This window comes from Scyliorhinus canicula, chromosome 12, assembly GCF_902713615.1.
Source record: "Scyliorhinus canicula chromosome 12, sScyCan1.1, whole genome shotgun sequence".
Lineage (NCBI taxonomy): Eukaryota > Metazoa > Chordata > Chondrichthyes > Carcharhiniformes > Scyliorhinidae > Scyliorhinus > Scyliorhinus canicula.
Genome location: NC_052157.1, coordinates 133,812,419 through 133,831,814, shown reverse-complemented (window position 1 = coordinate 133,831,814; position 19,396 = coordinate 133,812,419). Strand labels below are relative to the sequence as shown.

At 47.8% G+C, this 19,396-nt stretch overlaps 1 protein-coding gene across 5 annotated transcripts in view; it reads right to left on the bottom strand.

The window, feature by feature from the left end:
* The window catches only part of LOC119974880 (Rab interacting lysosomal protein), a 62,866-nt gene that overhangs the window by 30,364 nt on the left and 13,106 nt on the right, over positions 1-19,396 (bottom strand). For 3 of the 5 annotated variants that reach the window (XM_038814203.1, XM_038814206.1, XM_038814207.1), the window contains exons 2-4: positions 14,592-14,715; positions 12,375-12,496; positions 2,533-2,745 (exon numbers count right to left, since the gene is read on the bottom strand). In XM_038814203.1, coding sequence (XP_038670131.1) covers positions 2,533-2,745; positions 12,375-12,496; positions 14,592-14,715 — 459 coding nt within the window. The remainder of the gene's footprint in view (positions 1-2,532; positions 2,746-12,374; positions 12,497-14,591; positions 14,716-19,396) is intronic. The other 2 variants (XM_038814204.1, XM_038814208.1) reach the window with 2 other exon arrangements.

The window sequence follows — 19,396 nt, the reverse complement described above, 5'->3', positions numbered from 1 at the left end:
CTGGCCGAGACCAGAGCGGCAGTGCCAGGTGGCGAGAGAGCCTCAGAGATTAGCTCCACTCGTACCCCTATCCCATAGAGTAGCCTAGCGGCCATCAGCACACCGAGGGAGGAGGTGATGGTGCCCATGCTGGTGACTCTCGCAGGGGAGTTGCCGGAACACTGCAGCATCTCGGATCCTTCCTCCTATCCCTGGTGCATCTGGGGGGCAGCAGGCACAACAGGGCAGCACCATGGCATCAGGGTCACCCGAGCAGCAGCTGGGCCCATCCAGGCCCTGTAGCCCCAGAGCATGGCTACCAACCGGGACCCAGTTCGGGAATCGCAGCAGGTAGCCTCCACTCCTGATGGACCATCTGGGAATCCACCTGGACATAGCGTTAGGGCCTGTAAGGTCAGAAGGTTAGACACCAATTAAGTCGGCACAGATGCGGGGCACAGTTTAGTTATAGGGGCTAAGGCACGTATCTCTAAGTATTTGTGCACATTAAACACCTTTAACACTGTTACAACCTGCATCAGTACTCTGTCAGATGGGTCGGCTGGTCACAGAGGGAGTGCGGGGCTCACCATCCCCAGATCACTCCAGCGATCCGATGGGATTGTGTGATGGAATGACCAGCTCGCATGCAGGGTTCACCCAGGTGGACAGTGGAAAGTGTTACCATTAGTGTTGCCAGAGTCAGACATTGTCATGCAATTCGGAGCACCAGCACGGGTTTTCATCATCGTCTATCCCATGGACTGGACCCAGTGTTACTGCCAACACTGGGCCCGCAGCCGGTGATGTGGCAGGTATGTTTCACGGAGGGGGTTTGGGGCCAGACATGAATGATGTGCAGCTGATGGGCACATATCAGCTGCAGGTTCATCAAGCGGCCTGTCATCTGCAAATGTTCATAGGGCGACATGCATCCCATTGATCACCCCCTGGTCCTGGGCATCCCAGAGATGGCGGCGGACCCTGCTGCCCGGGCATCCTGATGGATTTGGTCCACTGAAGTGGATGTATTGCGCAGCAAGCTCGGAGAGATCTGGGACAGGTCCCCACACAGGGCCTGGAAGGAGCCCATGGTGTAGATGTTCAGGGTGACAGTGACAGCCACTGGGAGGAGGTGACCTTCCCCATTCCCCGCAGTGTCAGGTGTACCATGATCTGGCAGACACGTCACACTGTCCCCCTGGTCAGCCGGAGTCTTCGATGACAAGCCCAGTCCGGCAGATCCTCATATGACAGGCGCTGCCTGTACACACGAGGCCTCACGCGGCGCCTCCTTTACACCTCTTCCTCAGCCTATTGCACGGCCGGCTCTCCATCCTGAGTGGCTGCCTCCTGTTCTGCTGCTGCAGCTTCTTCCTCCTTGGGCAGCACCAGTTTGTACAGCTCCATCACCCAGGCTGTGGCAACGAGCAGGAAGGCCACCATTGCTGGTTGAATTCCAATATCCATTGTCTGCAGGGGCTGAAAGGCAGATATGTTAGCACGTTGCATACCCCCGAGCCCAACCAGGTTCAACGGCCAAGGCAGATATGTTAGCATGGTGTATACCCCCGAGCCCAACCAGGTTCAACGGCCAAGGTTGACACTGCGGGCTGTTCTCCTGCAAGTCTCCCCAACCACCCCACCACAAAAAAATAAATAAATAAATCAATGCCCAGCACCATGGGACTCTGGGCCTGCCGCTGCCCTTGCAGGGGTACACTCCACAGCTCAGTCTGGCGCCCCCGTAGGGGCTACTGTGGGTGTTACCCTGGGTGGGCTGCCTGATGCCCCGCTGGCGGGTGGCAGCCGGCTGGGTGGTGGGGTGTATGGCAGAGGTACCCAGATGGCCGGTGTCACTCTGCAGAATCAGGGGCCAAGGTGGGTGGTCAGTGGGGTGAGCAGCAAGATGGCTGCCTTGCAGGCCACGGTAATGGTGGTCCGAGCCCGGGCACCGCCCCAGTCCCATGGGCAGTCACCACCCCAAGTGTCCAGCCCGACAGCCCACGGTCGCGACTCTCCGTGACTTACCTCCTCTCTCTCTCCCTCACGAGTCGCAACGCCGCTTTCACAGTTTTTGAAAGCACAAGTGAACTGCGCCGTCGGGAATTCAGGCCACCATAGGTGGAGAATCACGGAGGCCCGGATCGGACCCGCCAATGATATGCCAACAGCGTTTACTGTACACCACTGGCGTCACATTGGTGAGAAACCGGCGCACGCCGCGATTCGGCATCGGAACCGCTTCTCCGCCCAATCGCGTTTCCCGATTTTGGCGTCGGCCGACAGAGAATCCCACCCCTTATCTTTCACTTTCTTCATAGATACACACACACCAGGTTAGGCCAAGTAGCTCCTGTAGATCTTTTTGAGGAGGTAAATTATCCTTGACCAGGTAGAATATTACTGAAGAAAATTAGTATAGAAATTGAAACACAACAATTGCTCGACACATTTGGGGGATTATTCCACACGGACCTTTGAAGTAGGGACTTGAACCCAGACCTTCTGACATAATGGGCAAAAAAAGTGCTCCCACCGAGATTATAATACCTCGTCATCAGTGCCTTTTTCTGCCTTGATATTAGCCAGGTTGGACTGCAGCCTGTCTATTTCTTTGTCCTTTTCCTGCACCGTGACTTCCAGTTCTGCCTTCTTCTCCAGCACATTTCTCAGCTGAGTTTGAACCACGTTTATTTTATGCCGCAAATCATTGTTAACCTTAAGGAGTCGATCCAACTGCTGCTGGAGCTGGAATAAAACAATCTGTAACATTCAGATCAATGGGTTGCACCATTGTTTCAGTTAATGCATTTGTTTTGCAGATATTTGCAACGTCAAAAGTGATTACATCGTACCACAGTGTTTATTAATTTTCTCTATCCCACCCCTATTTTGCTCTTCTCCTAAAATAAAAAAAATAAAAAGAGGTTAATTAGGTCTGCAGACTCGAAATGTATTCCTGGACACGTGACATTCTGCCTCACGCAGTCAAACAGTACTCCTTCCCAAACTGCAAAAAAAACACCAAAGAAGGGTTGAATGAAAGTGAAGGAAGATCAATTTTGAAAAAAAAAATAATGCTGGGTCATTCACAGAAGTGTTGAGAAGATAATGTTTTAATTCCTGAAGAGTTCACGATAACCAAGCTTCTGGATTGTCCTTTATAGAACATACAGTGCAGAAGGAAGCCATTCGGCCCATCGAGTCTGCACCGCCCCACTTAAGGCCTCACTTCCACCCTATCCCCGTAACCCAATAACCCCTCCTAAACTTTTTTTGGGTCACTAAGGGCAATTTATCATGGCCAATCCACCTAACCTGCACGTGTTTGGACTGTGGGAGGAAACCGGAGCACCCGGAGGAAACCCACGCAGACACGGGGAGAATGTGCAGACTGCACAGACATTGACCTAGCATGGGATGAGACCTGGGACCCTGGAGCTGTGAAGCAACAGCGCTATCCACTTGTGCTACCGTGCTGCCCACGGTATCATGTAATCAGTTCCAGAAGAATGCACCCGCTTCCTCCCTTCCTGCTGAAAACCAGACATCTTTAGTCCCAATCCAAAAATCAGATTAAATTCCAAAAACCAGAGCATCACACGTCGAAACAGGATTAAAGGCCCAGTCTCAAAATACAAGAAAGTACTTTGGTCTATCTGGCTGATCCTAGAGTTCATAGACAACAATTTATTTTCTGAACCTGCACTTTGCTGATCCATTGGTACTATCCATAATTACATTCTTCTACACAACACATTAAACTGAATCTGCCCACCTAGGTTGAGAACCACGGTGCCCACTTTCAAGAGCAGGGAAGTTCTCTCTCCAGAATTTCATAGAATTTACATTTGAGAAGGAGGGTATTCGGCCCATCTAGTCTGCCCCGGCTCTTGGAAAGAGCATCCTATCCAACCCCACACCTCCACCCTATCCCCATAACCCAGTAACCCCACCCAACACTAAGGGCAATTTTGGACACAAAGAGCAATTTAACATGTCCAATCCACCCAACCTGCACATCTTTGGACTGTGGGAGGAAACCAGAGCACCCGGAGGAAACCCACGCAGACACGGGGAGAACATGCAGACTCCAACAGACAGTGACCCACGCTGGGAATTGAACATTGGACCCTGGGGCTGTGAAGCAATTGTGCTAACCACTATGCTACCATGCTGCCCACAAATCCTGGACATCTCTCAACCAACAACCCTAAAATCAGATTATCTGGTCGTCTGTAATAGCATTGCTGTTTGTGGGACCTTGCTCTGGGCAAATTGGCTGCTGAGTGTCAACACTTTTCATCAGCCATTAGACTTCAAAAAAGTACTTCGCTGGCTGTAAAAAGTGTTGTGGGATGTCCGGCCATCATAAAAGGCGCTATACAAATCTTTCTTTGTTTTGTTAGAGAATAGGCAACACCGTCTCTCTAAGGGTTTCTACACAATAAGCGGTGTCTACTTCATTCTAAGTAATTGCAGTGTCCCAAAATCATACAATGTCATAATGTCACATTCACTTCCAAGACACCTTGGGCAGGATTTTCCGTTGGCTGACGCCAGAATCGGGAAATGCGATTGGGCGGAGAATTGGTTCTGATGCTGAAATTGCGGCAGGCGCCGATTTCTCATCAAATCGCTATTCTCCTTCGCCACGAAGTGTTGCAGAACGCATGTACAGTAAACACTGTTGGCATATCAATAGTGGGCCTGACCAGGTATTCTCCGGGGCCTCCGCGATTTTCCACCTCCAATGGGTCGAATTCCGGATGGCGAGTCTACAGACTGATGTGGAGACTTGCAACAAAAATGCCTGAAGGTGTGGTTCAGGTGCCTGACTGCTCTGGAGGGGCCCTCCAGTATGATGCTGAGAAGGTAATTGCATCGAGGCCGCCAGCTGCATCCTCCACAACATCGTGCAGCAGAGGGGCAATGTGTTGAGAAAAATGAACGCCTGTCCTTGTCCGTTGAGAAGAATGCAGGGGAGGGCAAGGATGGGCAGAACATGGGGCCCAGGCAGGTACAGGAGGCCGCACTACGTGCGCGCCAGGGCCAATGTGCACGGGATGCTCTGATCGCCTCCAGGTTCACCAACTTTTTGGGGGGGGGGGGGTCACACCACATCCACACCCCCTCCGGCCAATACATCCCACCCCACGATCCCTTCCCCCACCCAGCCACAGCATCACACACACAGCCATCCCCGTCCCCCTCAGGCAACCCCCTTCCATGATACATACCTGCCGCTCTACAGAGGTGTGGGCCCTGGGTTGGTAGTAACAGCGGGTCTGGCCCATGGGCTGGAGGATGATGATCACCCATTCTGCAACGAGCTCCGGTGCTCCACACTGTTGGACAATGTCTGACTCCTGCTCACGGTAATACTTTCCACCATCCACGTGGGTGATCCCTGGATGCGAGCCAGCCATTCCATGGGGTGGCGGAGAGGATTGGCAGCACAGCCAACCCACAACTGCCCATTCCCTCCCCCTCCCACATCCGCCCATTCTTCTCCGCCCGGCTGAGGGCGTTGTAGACAACCGTGATGGGAAAATCAGCATCATTCTCGGACTTGAGGGCTCCCAACGTGCTGTTGTCCTCGGCACATAGGTGGTTTGGGGGGGGGGGGGCTCAGGCTGTGCCACTGGCTGGGGGTGGGGGACACCTGCCCCATCACCAGCAGGTCCTGCAAGACACAAAGCTAGATGCATGATTAGGCGGGTGGTGTTGGGTGTTGTGAGGGGGGTTGACACACATGGCATGGGGAACTGTAACTCAGCGGGGTCACACTTCCTCGCCTGCAGCCGACCTCCACCCCGCCGACTTCCCTTTCCTCAGCGCTGCCAACCATGTCCAGGGCCCTCTGCTCAGCCACGGTGAGGGGCCGCAGGTCCAGTGGTCCCCCCTCCAGTTTTCTGGATGGTGTGTGTGGGGTGTGCGGTGTATATGCAGCTGCAGCTGGTCAGCCTCTTGAGTCTCAATCGCAAAGCCAGCAAATCCTGCATCATTTCTCATTGGAATCAATTGTGTTCCACGTGGCGCCAATGGTAGCCCCTTGACAGTCGCTGAATACCGCGGTCCAGGTGCCGTGCCAGCTTTGCTATCCTGGAAGTCCACAAATCCTGTCCCGGCATCAACATTTAGTCACAGGAATGGAAAATCCAGCCGCTTGACCTTTACACGCCCTTTCACTCCTTCACCTAAATGTACATTTCGGAATTTTTTTTTCATTATCAATTTAAAGTACCCAATTCTTTTTTCCTGAATTAAGTGTGGCCAATCCACCTATCCTGCACATCTCCTTGGGTTGTGGGGGCGAGACCGGCGTAGACACAGGGAGATGTGTTGGGGCAGCAGGGTAGCATGGTGGTTAGCATAAATGCTTCACAGCTCCAGGGTCCCAGGTTCGATTCCCGGCTGGGTCACTGTCTGTGTGGAGTCTGCACGTCCTCCCCGTGTGTGCGTGGGTTTTCTCCGGGTGCTCCGGTTTCCTCCCACAGTCCAAAGATGTGCGGGTTAGGTGGATTGGCCATGCTAAATTGCCCGTAGTGTGCTAATAAAAGTAAGGTTAAGGGGGGGGTTGTTGGGTTACGGGTATAGGGTGGATACGTGGGTTTGAGTAGGGTGATCATGGCTCGGCACAACATTGAGGGCCGTAGGGCCTGTTCTGTGCTGTACTGTTCTATGTGCAAACTCCACACGGACAGTGACCCAGGATCGAACCCGGGTCCTCAGCGCCGTGAGGCAGCAGTGCTAACCACTGCGCCACCGTGCTGCCCTGCGTTTAGGGATGATTTTCTTCCCCCCAGAAGTACTCAGCAGTTGGTTGCATTCCAAAAGAAAACTGAACAGACAATGCACTTTGCACCAAGGACAAAACGGCAAAAGGTTTCAGTCGGACTGGCGATCATTTTCAATCACTCTTGCTCACTATCCTAACGGTCATATCCAAAATCCTTGGTGGCTGGTTATGAGCAGCAAAGCCATGTCGTACACTATAATGAGAGAATGTCTGGCATGATGCTGTTGTCTGAATAGTGTTCCATAATAATGGGGACATGCACTGTTAATGTGATTATCAATGAGCTCATACAACCAAGTATCTGTCTATTAATACTTCCCAGAGGTATAGTATAGCCACGATCTTCTGTCGGTTTACTATTTATGGTAGGTCAAAATTATACTGTGTTCATGTCTTGGCGACACAGCGTCCCCAAAATCTCAGTGTGTGTGTGAGTCACTGAACCTTTATAGCACAAGTACTGTGGGGTGGGTGGGGGGCCTGCTGAAGTCCAGTGAGAAGAGTTTGTAGTTGCCATTGAAAAGTAAAATGTGCGTTATAATGTCGGGAAACGCAGGAGCAGCGATTTGGAGATGTTCATAAACAGATGAAGGAAAGCACTAACTAGCTATGCACGGAACATCCAGCATTTGCTGATCAGGAACACAGCATTTTAAAACCCCAGGCCCTCCCCGATGCTTTTTCAATTGCCCAAAATACAAGTTGTATAATTTCCGGTTACATTCTTAGACATGTTGCAACCAATTACTCTAGAAGGGATCATAGGCCCAAGCAGCATAAATTGATCATTTGACCCTCATCCATTGACAGCGGTGTATACTGAACTAACTGGTTCAGAATTAAAGCTAAATTCTCTGTGGAATGCAAGTTGACTTCTTTTCAATTGGAGCTTGGGTGCAAAACGTTCTAGACGTCAGACTTACACATTTAAAGTAAACAAAATAACGGGCTGGTTAGTTGCACATGAACACTGAGCAGTACATAATCCCACATTTCATCATTTTTACACTGTATGTGCCCTCAAAGTGACACCCAAGACAAGAATGTTTCCTCCGGAATGGATAGTTCAAACATATCCCAGGACACTGAAGGCTTCTTCAAGGAGGCAGAAGGATCGACAAACCAGATCATCTCACCCTCAGTTTGGAAAGCTTTCATAGATTGAATAGGGAGGGGGAAAAAACGAATGTAAACAGCAGTGGCAAAAATACATTAAGCGTGCAGCAATAAACCATTCACAGTTATGCCTTCAGCTGCCTTGGTTCCACATTCTGGAATGGCCTTCCTGAACTCTTCACTTCTCTCTTCCCCCATAAAAACTCTCCCCAAGTCCACCTCCAAGGGCAGCACGGTGGCACAGTGGTTAGCACTGCATTCTCACGGCGCCGAGGTCCCAGGTTCGATCCCTGGCTCTGGGTCACTGTCCGTGTGGAGTTTGCACATCCTCCCACTGTTTGTGTGTAAAATCTTGTGTTGCTCCCACAACACAAAGATAGGCGAATTGGACATGCTATACTGCCCCTTAATTGGAAAAAACTCAATTTTTAAAAAAAGTCCACCTCCAAAACGAGCTTTCCATTGCCCTTCCTAATCTTTTCCTTATATTTATTAAGATTTAGTTGCATTGAGAAAAAAAATTACATTGCCACAAGCAAGGAGAAAAAGAAAAAACAACTCGACAAACACAAATACCGATTGGAACAGGAGAACTGCAATCATACAATCATTAGACAAAACTAAATGATCGTGAAAACATGGCTAAATGGTGCACCACCCCCCTACACCAAACAAGCCCGCAGTCATCACGAGTAAATCAGGATAAACTTCCCATGCCATGATCGGGCACACACTAACGTACAGCCCCTCAACTCCAGCAGCGTCAATGGTACCAATGGCCCATCACACCTCCTCTTTCCGGATATCAGACCCATCTGCACCCATTTGAGGGCCAAGAACGGATTTGTCATATCACTCAAACAAGGTGTCACACCTGTCCAGTGAGGATAACAAGATATCCAATAAGGCACAGAATGCAGCCCATCCCCAGGCCCCCCAGTGTACAAGAGAAGCAAAAACAGCGCCCTCTAAAGGAGGGACATCCAGAAACCCTAGGGGCAACAGCATAATAGTCACAGCACCAGGCCTGGCCTAGCCCAGCACCAACCGACATGCAACAAACAATAATCCCAGAACCTCCAGCACACCCCAAAAACCACCTGCTGAGCCCGTTCTTTTCCAACCCCTTCCAGGGAAATGCACCATCCGCACGTATACTAATAGGAAGAGGGTAATTACTCCAGCTCCAGTCATGGGGGGGGGGGGGGGGGGGGGGGGGGCTAGCCTAAGAAGAAGAACCATCAAGGCACCCAACAACTGGGCACCCCGGCACAAGGGAATTCTCCCTCCTCAACAACAATAATCAGTCCCACCACAACATGCCCCAAAACTAACCATTGTGTTCCAAGAGCTCAGGAGAGGAGTAAAGAGAGAGTCCGAAGCGAAGGAAAAGAAAAACCTCAACTCAGCAGGAATCAGACGGAACATATTCCTCCCCAGGATACAACTCTGCCCAGGCCAATGGAACGCATTCCTCCCCAGGATACAACTCTGCCCAGGCCAATGGAACGCATTCCTCCCCAGGATACAACTCTGCCCAGGCCAATGGAACACATTCCTCCCCAGGATACAACTCTGCCCAGGCCAATGGAACGCATTCCTCCCCAGGATACAACTCTGCCCAGGCCAATGGAACGCATTCCTCCCCAGGTTACAACTCTGCCCAGGCCAATGGAACACATTCCTCCCCAGGATACAACTCTGCCCAGGCCAATGGAACGCATTCCTCCCCAGGATACAACTCTGCCCAGGCCAATGGAACACATTCCTCCCCAGGATACAACTCTGCCCAGGCCAATGGAACGCATTCCTCCCCAGGATACAACTCTGCCCAGGCCAATGGAACGCATTCCTCCCCAGGATACAACTCTGCCCAGGCCAATGGAACACATTCCTCCCCAGGATACAACTCTGCCCAGGCCAATGGAACGCATTCCTCCCCAGGATACAACTCTGCCCAGGCCAATGGAACGCATTCCTCCCCAGGATACAACTCTGCCCAGGCCAATGGAACGCATTCCTCCCCAGGATACAACTCTGCCCAGGCCAATGGAACGCATTCCTCCCCAGGATACAACTCTGCCCAGGCCAATGGAACGCATTCCTCCCCAGGATACAACTCTGCCCAGGCCAATGGAACGCATTCCTCCCCAGGATACAACTCTGCCCAGGCCAATGGAACGCATTCCTCCCCAGGATATAACTCTGCCCAGGCCAATGGAAGGTAAAGACACAGATTCTTAAATTCAAAGAACATTTGAACAAATCCAAAAGAAAACCCCAAAACAGGTTAGCTCTAACTGGGAGTCTTATCCTCAGTGAAGACTGAACTAACACTACCAAGTTTATCCACCCATCCTGGCTCCATTCATAAACAAGATAGGGGATGATTTTTAAAAACACTCCTCCCCCACCATAAAACATAATAACTAGAAGGCGTAGAACTGTGCACAAATCACATTCCCCATAATTGACTCAACATGATTTTGCTAGAACAGGATAATCAACTACACAGGCCACATTTCGTACTTCCCCACAGAAAAAAGTGACAGCAACAAATAATCAACAACAGGGCAGCAGGGTAGCATGGTGGTTAGCATAAATGCTTCACAGCTCCAGGGTCCCAGGTTCGATTCCCGGCTGGGTCACTGTCTGTGTGGAGTCTGCACGTCCTCCCCCTGTGTGCGTGGGTTTCCTCCGGGTGCTCCGGTTTCCTCCCACAGTCCAAAGATGTGCGGGTTAGGTGGATTGGCCATGCTAAATTGCCCGTAGTGTGCTAATAAAAGTAATGTTAAGGGGGGGGGTTGTTGGGTTACGGGTATAGGGTGGATACGTGGGTTTGAGTAGGGTGATCATGGCTCGGCACAACATTGAGGGCCGAAGGGCCTGTTCTGTGCTGTACTGTTCTATGTTCTATGTTACACAATAAACAGAGATTATGTTCATGAATGTAGAAGAACTGCAGGGTATATTGCAGGATAAAGACATCTTCCATGTTGCATGAGGATGCAAAGGATAAAAAGGATCAACAAGCACTCTTCAGGATCTCTCAAGGATTCCAATGATCAAAGCACAAGACATCATCACTTCCACCATGCCATCGCTCCAATGCCAAGGCATTCCACAGCCTTGGCCCTGTCTATGGGACATGACTGTACCCAATCAGCCATTTCCAACCCCTCATGACAAGCATCGAGAATAGGACGATGTAGGAACAGTGATCGGTGGGCCCTATCAACTCCTGGCCTCAACAGGATACGTTGTGCTCCATTGAATCTGATACACCCAGCCTCAAAATCAAGATTGTCAAAGAATGGCAGCTAATTTTCAAACTCAATCGGGAACTTGTCTCCCACCTCTCGCCAGGGACTAGGCTCGGGGGCACACTCCACCCGGACGACCCCTGATCTCCTGATCCAGTCGGGATAGAGGGCGCATTATGCAGCAGGATTTCGATGACACAAAGGTGGCCCCTAACCAGGGGCAGTACTCGGAGTTCAAGACCCTTCTCATGCGCCTTCACTGCTCTTCTCAAAGTACACCGCGATAATTCAAAGTGAGCTCTTAACGACTTGCAGAGCAGAGATCCTCAGCCAAGAGAACATCTTCGATGGCAGCCATCATCCAGGTGCACACAGCACAGCCAAGGCGAGTGCCCACTCAGCAGGAACTCTGCCACTGCAAACTGAGCCCCACCTCACTCCGACCGGCACAAACAAACGAGGATTTTACATTTTATCTCAGCTCTTTTATTTTGAGTTAGAATTCCTACTCTGCAGAAGGAGGCCATTCGACCCATCGAGTCTACACTGACCCCCGAAAGAGCATCCGACCTCGGCCCATTCTCCTGCAACCCAACCTAACCTACATAACCTTTATCAATTTATCATGGCCAATCCACCTAACCCACACTTCTTTGGAATGGAGGAGGAAACAGAGGAAACCTACGCAGACACGGGGAGAAAGTGCAAACTCCACAGTTACCCCCAAGGCCGGAATTGAACCCGGTCCCTGGTGCTTTGAGGCAGCAGTACTAACCACGATGCCTTCCTCGTAAAAAATAAACAAACAATCAGGAACTTCCAGGGTCATAGCGCAAATAATGCAGCCCAAGAAAAAGCAAACCTGAAATGTGCAGCAGGATGAAATAAAGGATCAACACACAACTGATCAAATCTTTACTTATTGGGCTCAGGGTCTAGTTTTCCCTCACGTCTTTTTTTCTACATTAAGGTGCGCTATAGAAATGCAAGTTGTTCCGTTGCTGTTGCAATTGCTTTTGCAATGTGACAAATGATTCAGAAACTAAATTAAAATCTGGTTATTAAATTATACCAGGATTGGTTTTTTTTCAAGTGCTTCATCAGCAGATCAGTTTTAACTTCTACTTTCCAATTCCTCACTCTGGGTGAACTGAAACAGAAGCTAACAAAAATAAAATATGAGTCCCAACACAGGACAATGGGTCACTTACTGCATCAACGTCTTCGTTCTTACAATAGATCTCATGACCTTTGGCTCGGATTTCATCTCTTTGTTGGTCAACGACCTCTTTCAGCTTTAGCATTACTTCCCGTTCTTTCTTGGATAAGTTGTCTGATAAAAGAAAGGCCGTCAGCAAAATCTGTCCTTTCATCAAAACAGTACAAAGTTCTGATGAATTTACTCCAAATGAGGTCCTGTAAAACTATGGTTGAAATCCTAGAATGCACAGGTCAGATCTAATCCCAGTCAAGCCCTGGCAGGATACCTACAGATACGATAGGAGGCAGAGATAATAACAATATTACTCACAATTTGCAACATTTAAATTAGCCTCCTCGACTCCCACCGTGTGAAGGCAAGCCATGTCCGAACACATGTATTCCTTCAGGCGCTGTTAAGCTGGAGATTGTGACACCGTAGTGAAGTATCCTGCCATAGTTACAAGCTCCAATTCAACAGCCCTGCTCTGTGCCTATCTGACCCTCTACTGTGTAACAACATTTGACACAGTAAAACTGCACCACAAATGTGTTATCAGTGACACAGTGGCCACAATGTTATGGCTTTCGACTCTAAAGCTGGGAGATCAGAGTTTGAATTCCAGCCTCCGTCGGCATTCACAATTGGACTCTTCTGGCCAATTTCTGGCAATCGGCAGACAGCATTATCGAGGCACGGTAAATAGAAGAGGATTGGGAGGTGGCAGCAAGACTTCCTTCACTGCTCAAGGACACTTCCTGACCCACAAAGCAAAAGAGAAACAGTACTGGCACAGCACTGGCCCATCAGTGAAAGCACTATCTTTTAGTCGGTTTATAGGGGGAAAACTCTATCTCGGGGATGGATAAAGCTGTGAATTTTCATGCCCAAATTGTGTTACGATTGGATGAATTTTCCCAACGATAATGATGGGTCACATATTCTCAGGCAGTGCAACAACACACTGATGCTCAAAAACGTGTTCAGATTTGCCAAATGCAGGGTCTCTGAACTCAAGTCTTCAAGAAGAGCAATTCACCAAAAATAAAGTGAAGAAACTAATTTTAAAAACTCAACCCTGAATCATTCTTTCTCGGTTCAAGCTGCACCGTTAGGAGTCTGGGAGTAACTTGCCCGCCTGACCGTACAATCAACATCAGAAGAAAAAAAGTGGAGAACCTAATTTTAAAAACACAAATAAATTATACATTACATAGCCAGAAGACAGCGGCACATATTTAGAGGCTTTGTAAAGCGCTGTTCAGGCCTCACTTTGCACATTTCTGGCCAACAGGCTTCAAAGAGGCCATACATTTTGGCTGGACAGCTGGTGCCTGATGCACAACAGTGCCAACAGCACGGGTTCAATTTCTGTACCGGCTGAGGTTATTCATAAAATCCCGCCATCTCAATTTTGCCCTTTGCCGGAAGTGTGGTGATCCTCCGGTTAAATCACCAGTCATTTGGCCCATAGAGTCTGCACTAACCCTCTGAAACAGCACCCTACACACGCCCACTCTCCCGCCCTATCTCTGTAATCCTACCTAACTTTTGGACACTAAGCGTCAATTGTAGCATGGCCAATCCACTTAACCTGCACATCTTTGGACTGTGGGAGGAAACCGGAGCACACAGAGGAAATCCACACAGACGTGGGAAGAACGTACAAACTCCACACAGTCACCCAAGGCTTGAATTGAATCCGGGTTCCTGGCGCTGTGAGGCAGCAGTGCTAACCACTGTGCCTCTGTGATTAGAAATAGAGAAGGCATAAGTTTGTGGTTAAAGTGTTTCCCTTTTTTGTTTTAAAGAACTGTTTAACGTTTAATTGTAGAGCTATTTTTCTGTGATGTTAATGTGGTTAATCCTGTGTTAATAATAAAGTTTGTTCCAATGTAAAAGATCTCTACTGGTCAGTGGATTTACTCCTGGAGCAAAGTATCCTTTTGTCAGTTTCATCCAGTTTCCCAACATAAATTGAGAGTCTGGTCTAGCACTTTAACATACGGAATCGGATCGTACAGCCTGGGAGTTTTCAAAATGTTCTTTAAATGATCGAATAGCCTTTTAATCGCCTTAAACGTAGGCTTTTATATTCTAGAAAATCCCTTACAAATGCAGGGTGCTATGCATGTCTATTATTGATAAATAGGATACAAAGCAACACCAGCTGGAGGTAGTGTGAACTACAGATAAAGGAAGTAACGTGAACAGAAATTGGATTTACCTTCCTGGGACTGAATTTCAACCAACTGGTTAACAAGATGCTGGTTTTCATCGGTCAGCTGTGAAATCTGCTTCTGCAGTTCCTGGATTGGTTTGTGCCACAGGTTTGTTTTATGTTCCAGATCCTGAAATACACAACAACAGGTAAGTAAAATGTACATGCTGCACGATAGTAATCGCATGCTGGGAGACAGATAGCAGTAGATTAAACTCAATCCTAGGACTTGCAACAACGAAAGCCACTCCCAGATAAAAGTCTCCTCTTTGCTGGCTTTCGAGTGAATCTTGTGGGAACACCTTAACTTTGACGTCCCTCTTCTCCCAATCACACATTATATGATGTGAGCGTATACCACTGTTCATTTTGATATCTCAACGCCTTTGGATTCCCAACCTAACATTATGGGAGCGTCTTCACTACAAGGACTGCAACAGTTCAAGAAAAGGGCAACAATAAAATAAATGTTGACGTGCTATCACTGCCCATGGGCAAGATCTGTAAAAATCACAACTCAATTTCAACTGGGCACAAGGCTGAAGCACATCTGCCAGTCTATCCTAAACTTGTGACAATCTGTCAGTCACTCAGAGGCCAGTCTGGGTTTATCATTGGCACAATTATCGTGCACGAGCTCTTGGCCTTGTGGTAACATTCCCAACGGGAATTCTGAAGGATTCAAACCCCACTCTAAGCAACCCCAGCGAGTAGAGACAGGTGCTCCGACTCCAATTCTACCCATTATTATTACCATTCAGTGTGATTCTCGTATCTGGAGAATGTTGGTGTGGGTTCCCACTCTACCCTCAACAGGTATGGGGTTAAAAGCCTATAAGGAGGTGAAGAAGAAATGTATTTGAGGTGAAGCTAGATAAGCACATAAAGGAGAAAGGAATACAAGCATAAACTCAAAGTTATATGAAGCAGGGTAGGAGGATACTTATGAGCAGCATAAACTGGTAGGGATAAATGGCCTGTTCCTGTGTAATAAAACCCTCCTGCTATATAAAGGATTAACCCTCTCGACTGGAATATAATGATGGTCATGACAACGGACAGAGCATTCACAATGTGGTCTAGACTTAATTAGCCTGCGCTTCCTTCATATATAATAATTGTGTTCAGGTGCTGTGCACTAACTGTGGATTCACTGCTGTTCCAATAATTGGAAAATACTGAAACCATGGTTTTTGGATTAGGAAGTGTATGCTTTTAATGTGTATCGCTGTAAATAAAATTTATAATCGTGTAAAGATTGGCTCCAGTTCTACCCTTAACCACCTGACTTTCTGGAATATAACACACTACTCTGCACTTTTGCCAGAGTCCAGCTACACAGGAGGCCCTTTACCCATTGAGTCTATGTCAGCTCTCTGTACAGCAAACCAGTCAGTCCCATTTCCCACTCTATACCCACAGACCTGCAGGTTTATTTCCCTCGAGTACCCTCAATTTCCTTTTGAAATCATTAATTGCCTCTGCTGCCACCACCCTCATCGGCACCAAGTTTCCAATTGTTACCACTTGCTGAATTTTTAAAATTCTCTCTCATTTGCCCATGTATCTCCTGCCCAAAATGTTAATCTGTATCCCCTACTCCTTGTTCCACCAGCGAATGGGAACATTTGTTTGTCTACCCAATTTAGAATTGTTATAATATTGTACACTTATCAGATTTCCCTTCAACTTCCTTTGTTCCATAGAGAATAACCCTAGCTTCTCCAACCAAACATTGTGGTTAAAATCCCCCATTCCTGGAACCATCCTGGCAAATCCCCTCTGCCCCCTCTCAAAGACCCCCACATCCTTCCTAAAGTACAGTGGCCAGAACTGCTGAACTAACCACAACGTTTGAAAGCACAACTCCCCTGCTTTTGTACTCCATACCTTCATTTATGAAGCCCGACATCCCAAATGTTTTGCTAACTATTCTTGAAACATGCTCTGCCATCCTGTGGATTCTAATGGTCCATGGGAATGCAAAGAGGTGGATGGTTTAAAGTGGAAAGATTCCTGGCCCGAGTTTTTTTCAATAAATTTAAAGTACCCAATTCACATTTTTCCACCACAATTAAGGGGCAATGTAGCATGGCCAATCCACCTACTCTGCACATCTTTGGATTGTGGGGGTGAGACCCATGCAGACATGGGGAAAATGTGTCAACTCTGCACAGACAGTGATCTAACCCAGGTCCTCGGCGGCATGAGGCAGAAGTGTTTACTAAAGTTTGAAATTGTTGCATTCAGTGAAAAGCAGAATAAAACTAGAATTTTTTCAAAGAGCCTTCAAGTTCCTTCAGAGGTCTAAAGCAAGTTTCACATTAAAAAGACAAACGAGGATGGCACAGTGGTTAGCACTTCTGCCTCACGGCACCGAGGACCCAGGTTCGATCCCGGCCCTGGGTCACTGTCCGTGTGGAGTTTGCACGTTCTCCCCGTATCTGCGCGCGTCTCACCCCCACAACCCGCAGATGTGCAGGGTAGGTGGATTGGCCATGCTAAATTGCTCCTTCATTGGAAAAAAGAAAAGAACTGTGTATTCTAAATTTATTTTAAAAAAAATAAAAAGCCAAACGATAAAGGGGGAACACTGATTTAGTTGAACACTAAATCAGGAAGTTGAACTGAATGAAGCCAGTGCAGCAACTGTCAACTACTACCCACCCATACCATTGTAGTGATATTTCAATGTCAAATTGATAACTATCGTATCCACCAGGCAAAAAAATTGCATAACTGGAAATTCCACAATAAAATATTGTAATGAAGAAAATCAACGAGTACCCAGACAAGGCTCTTCCAATAGGTGGTGGCTAAACACGAGTCGGATTGGATTTACTTCAAAACAAATACCGGAGATAAAGGGGACAGATTTTCCTTTGTGTGGTGTTCTTTATGATCAGGGTGGACATTGTAGTGGTCACAAAGACCACAAAAGCTAAGTTCATTAACAAAGCTAACTTTTATTTGCGCTACTTATTATAGCTCGACACTTACTCCTATTGTAAACTATAATCTAATAATCTACAATCTACACTCATCTCGTCTCTATCTAGAACTGTACTCTGATCTCTCTCTGTTCCTGAGCTTTCCTCTCCAGCCCTCTCCCAGAAATCGGAGTCAGTGCTTCATATAGTTCCGCATCTAACTTCATCTAGTGGTTAATTATGACATGACATTAACCCTTTGTATTCTGAACATTTCCCATAATGTCACACTTTGGAGCTGTGCCTGCTCCCCACCTTTAAAAAAAAAATCGAGAGGGTAGCGAAAGAAAGACAGAAAAAAGAAAGAGCGAGACAAGAGTTAGAGAAATTAATTTTGCCTTGCTAGAAAGAAAAACATGGGTTCCGACAACTGGTTTTAACACGTCTGCGAAATGCACTGCTGAACTGGCTGGGGCGGGGGTGCCTGGGAACAGCTCAGGGAGTTTCCAAGACAAAAGCTCGGCAGCATACACTTTCACTGCTGACTTTGCAACCCAATTGGTAGCATTCCATAAACTGCTCCTGCGTCTGATGCACGAGTTTGCTGGTCATGGGCTCTGACAACTAAAGCAGCAGCTGCTATGAACCATTGGGTTAGTTTGAATCTTGGCCAAAAAAAGACTGAGAAAAAAAGAGTTCTGAATGAGAAGTAATGCCTCTTCGAAAATACCTAGTTAAAACCATGATTTTCTGTAGGATATTTAAAATGATGATGAAGAAGATGGAAAATATGCTTTGTTTATAAAAAGGTACATCCAGACCCCAGTTATTGTATCTTTTCCTATCAATAACAGGAGCAATGCAATACAACACAGATCAATGCATTTTATTCCTGCAAGTGGAGTCGGCGGTGTTTGTCACAGGGAGATCATGCCTAACAAATCTGACTGAATTTTTCAAGGAAGTGACTAGGTGTGTTGATGAGGGCAGCACAGTTGACCTAGTCTACAGGGAGTTCAGTAAGGCTCGCACATGGAAGACCAGACAAGAAGGTAAGAGGGAGCTCATGGTGATCCAGAGCAATTTGGCAAATTGGATCCAAAATTGACTTAGTGGCAGAAGGTGTTGGGTCAAAGCTTGTTTGTGACTGGAAGCCCGTGTGTCCTGTGGTGTACCACAGGGATCGGTGCTGAGTCCCTTGCTGTTTGACCTAGACCCGAATGTGGGAAGTTTGATCAGCAAGGTCACAGTTAACATGAAAATTGGTGGTGTGCTAAATAGCAGGGAAGAAAGTCTTAGATTACAGGATGTTATAGATGGGCTGGTCAGATGGGCAGAACAGTGGCAAGTGGAATTTGACCCTGACAACTGTGAGGTGATGCATTTTGGAAGTACTAACAAGGCAAGGGAATACACCATGAACTGCAGGACGCTGGAGGTACAGAGGACCTTGGAGTGCACATCCGAAGTTGCCTGAAGGCAGAAGGACAGGTAGATGATGTGGTTAAGAAGGCTCATGGGATATTTGCCTTTTTTAGTTAAGACTTAGAATATAAGAGCAGGGAGGTAACGATAGAGCTGCATAGAACGATCGTTAGGCCACAGTCTTGTGTAGTTCGGGTCGCCATACAATAGGAAGGATGGGATTGCATGAGAGAGGGAAGATTCATCAGGACATTGTCTGGCCTGAAGTGTTTCAGCTGTGGAGAGAGGCTGGATAGGCTGGGGTTGTTTTCCTTCGAGCAGAGACGACTGAGGGGAGAGTAACCTGATTGAGGTTTAGAAAGTTATGAAGGACGCAAATAGGGTAGATAGGAAGAAGCTTTTCCCCTTACTAGATGGGTCAATAACCAGGGGGCACAGATTTAAGGCAAGGGGCAA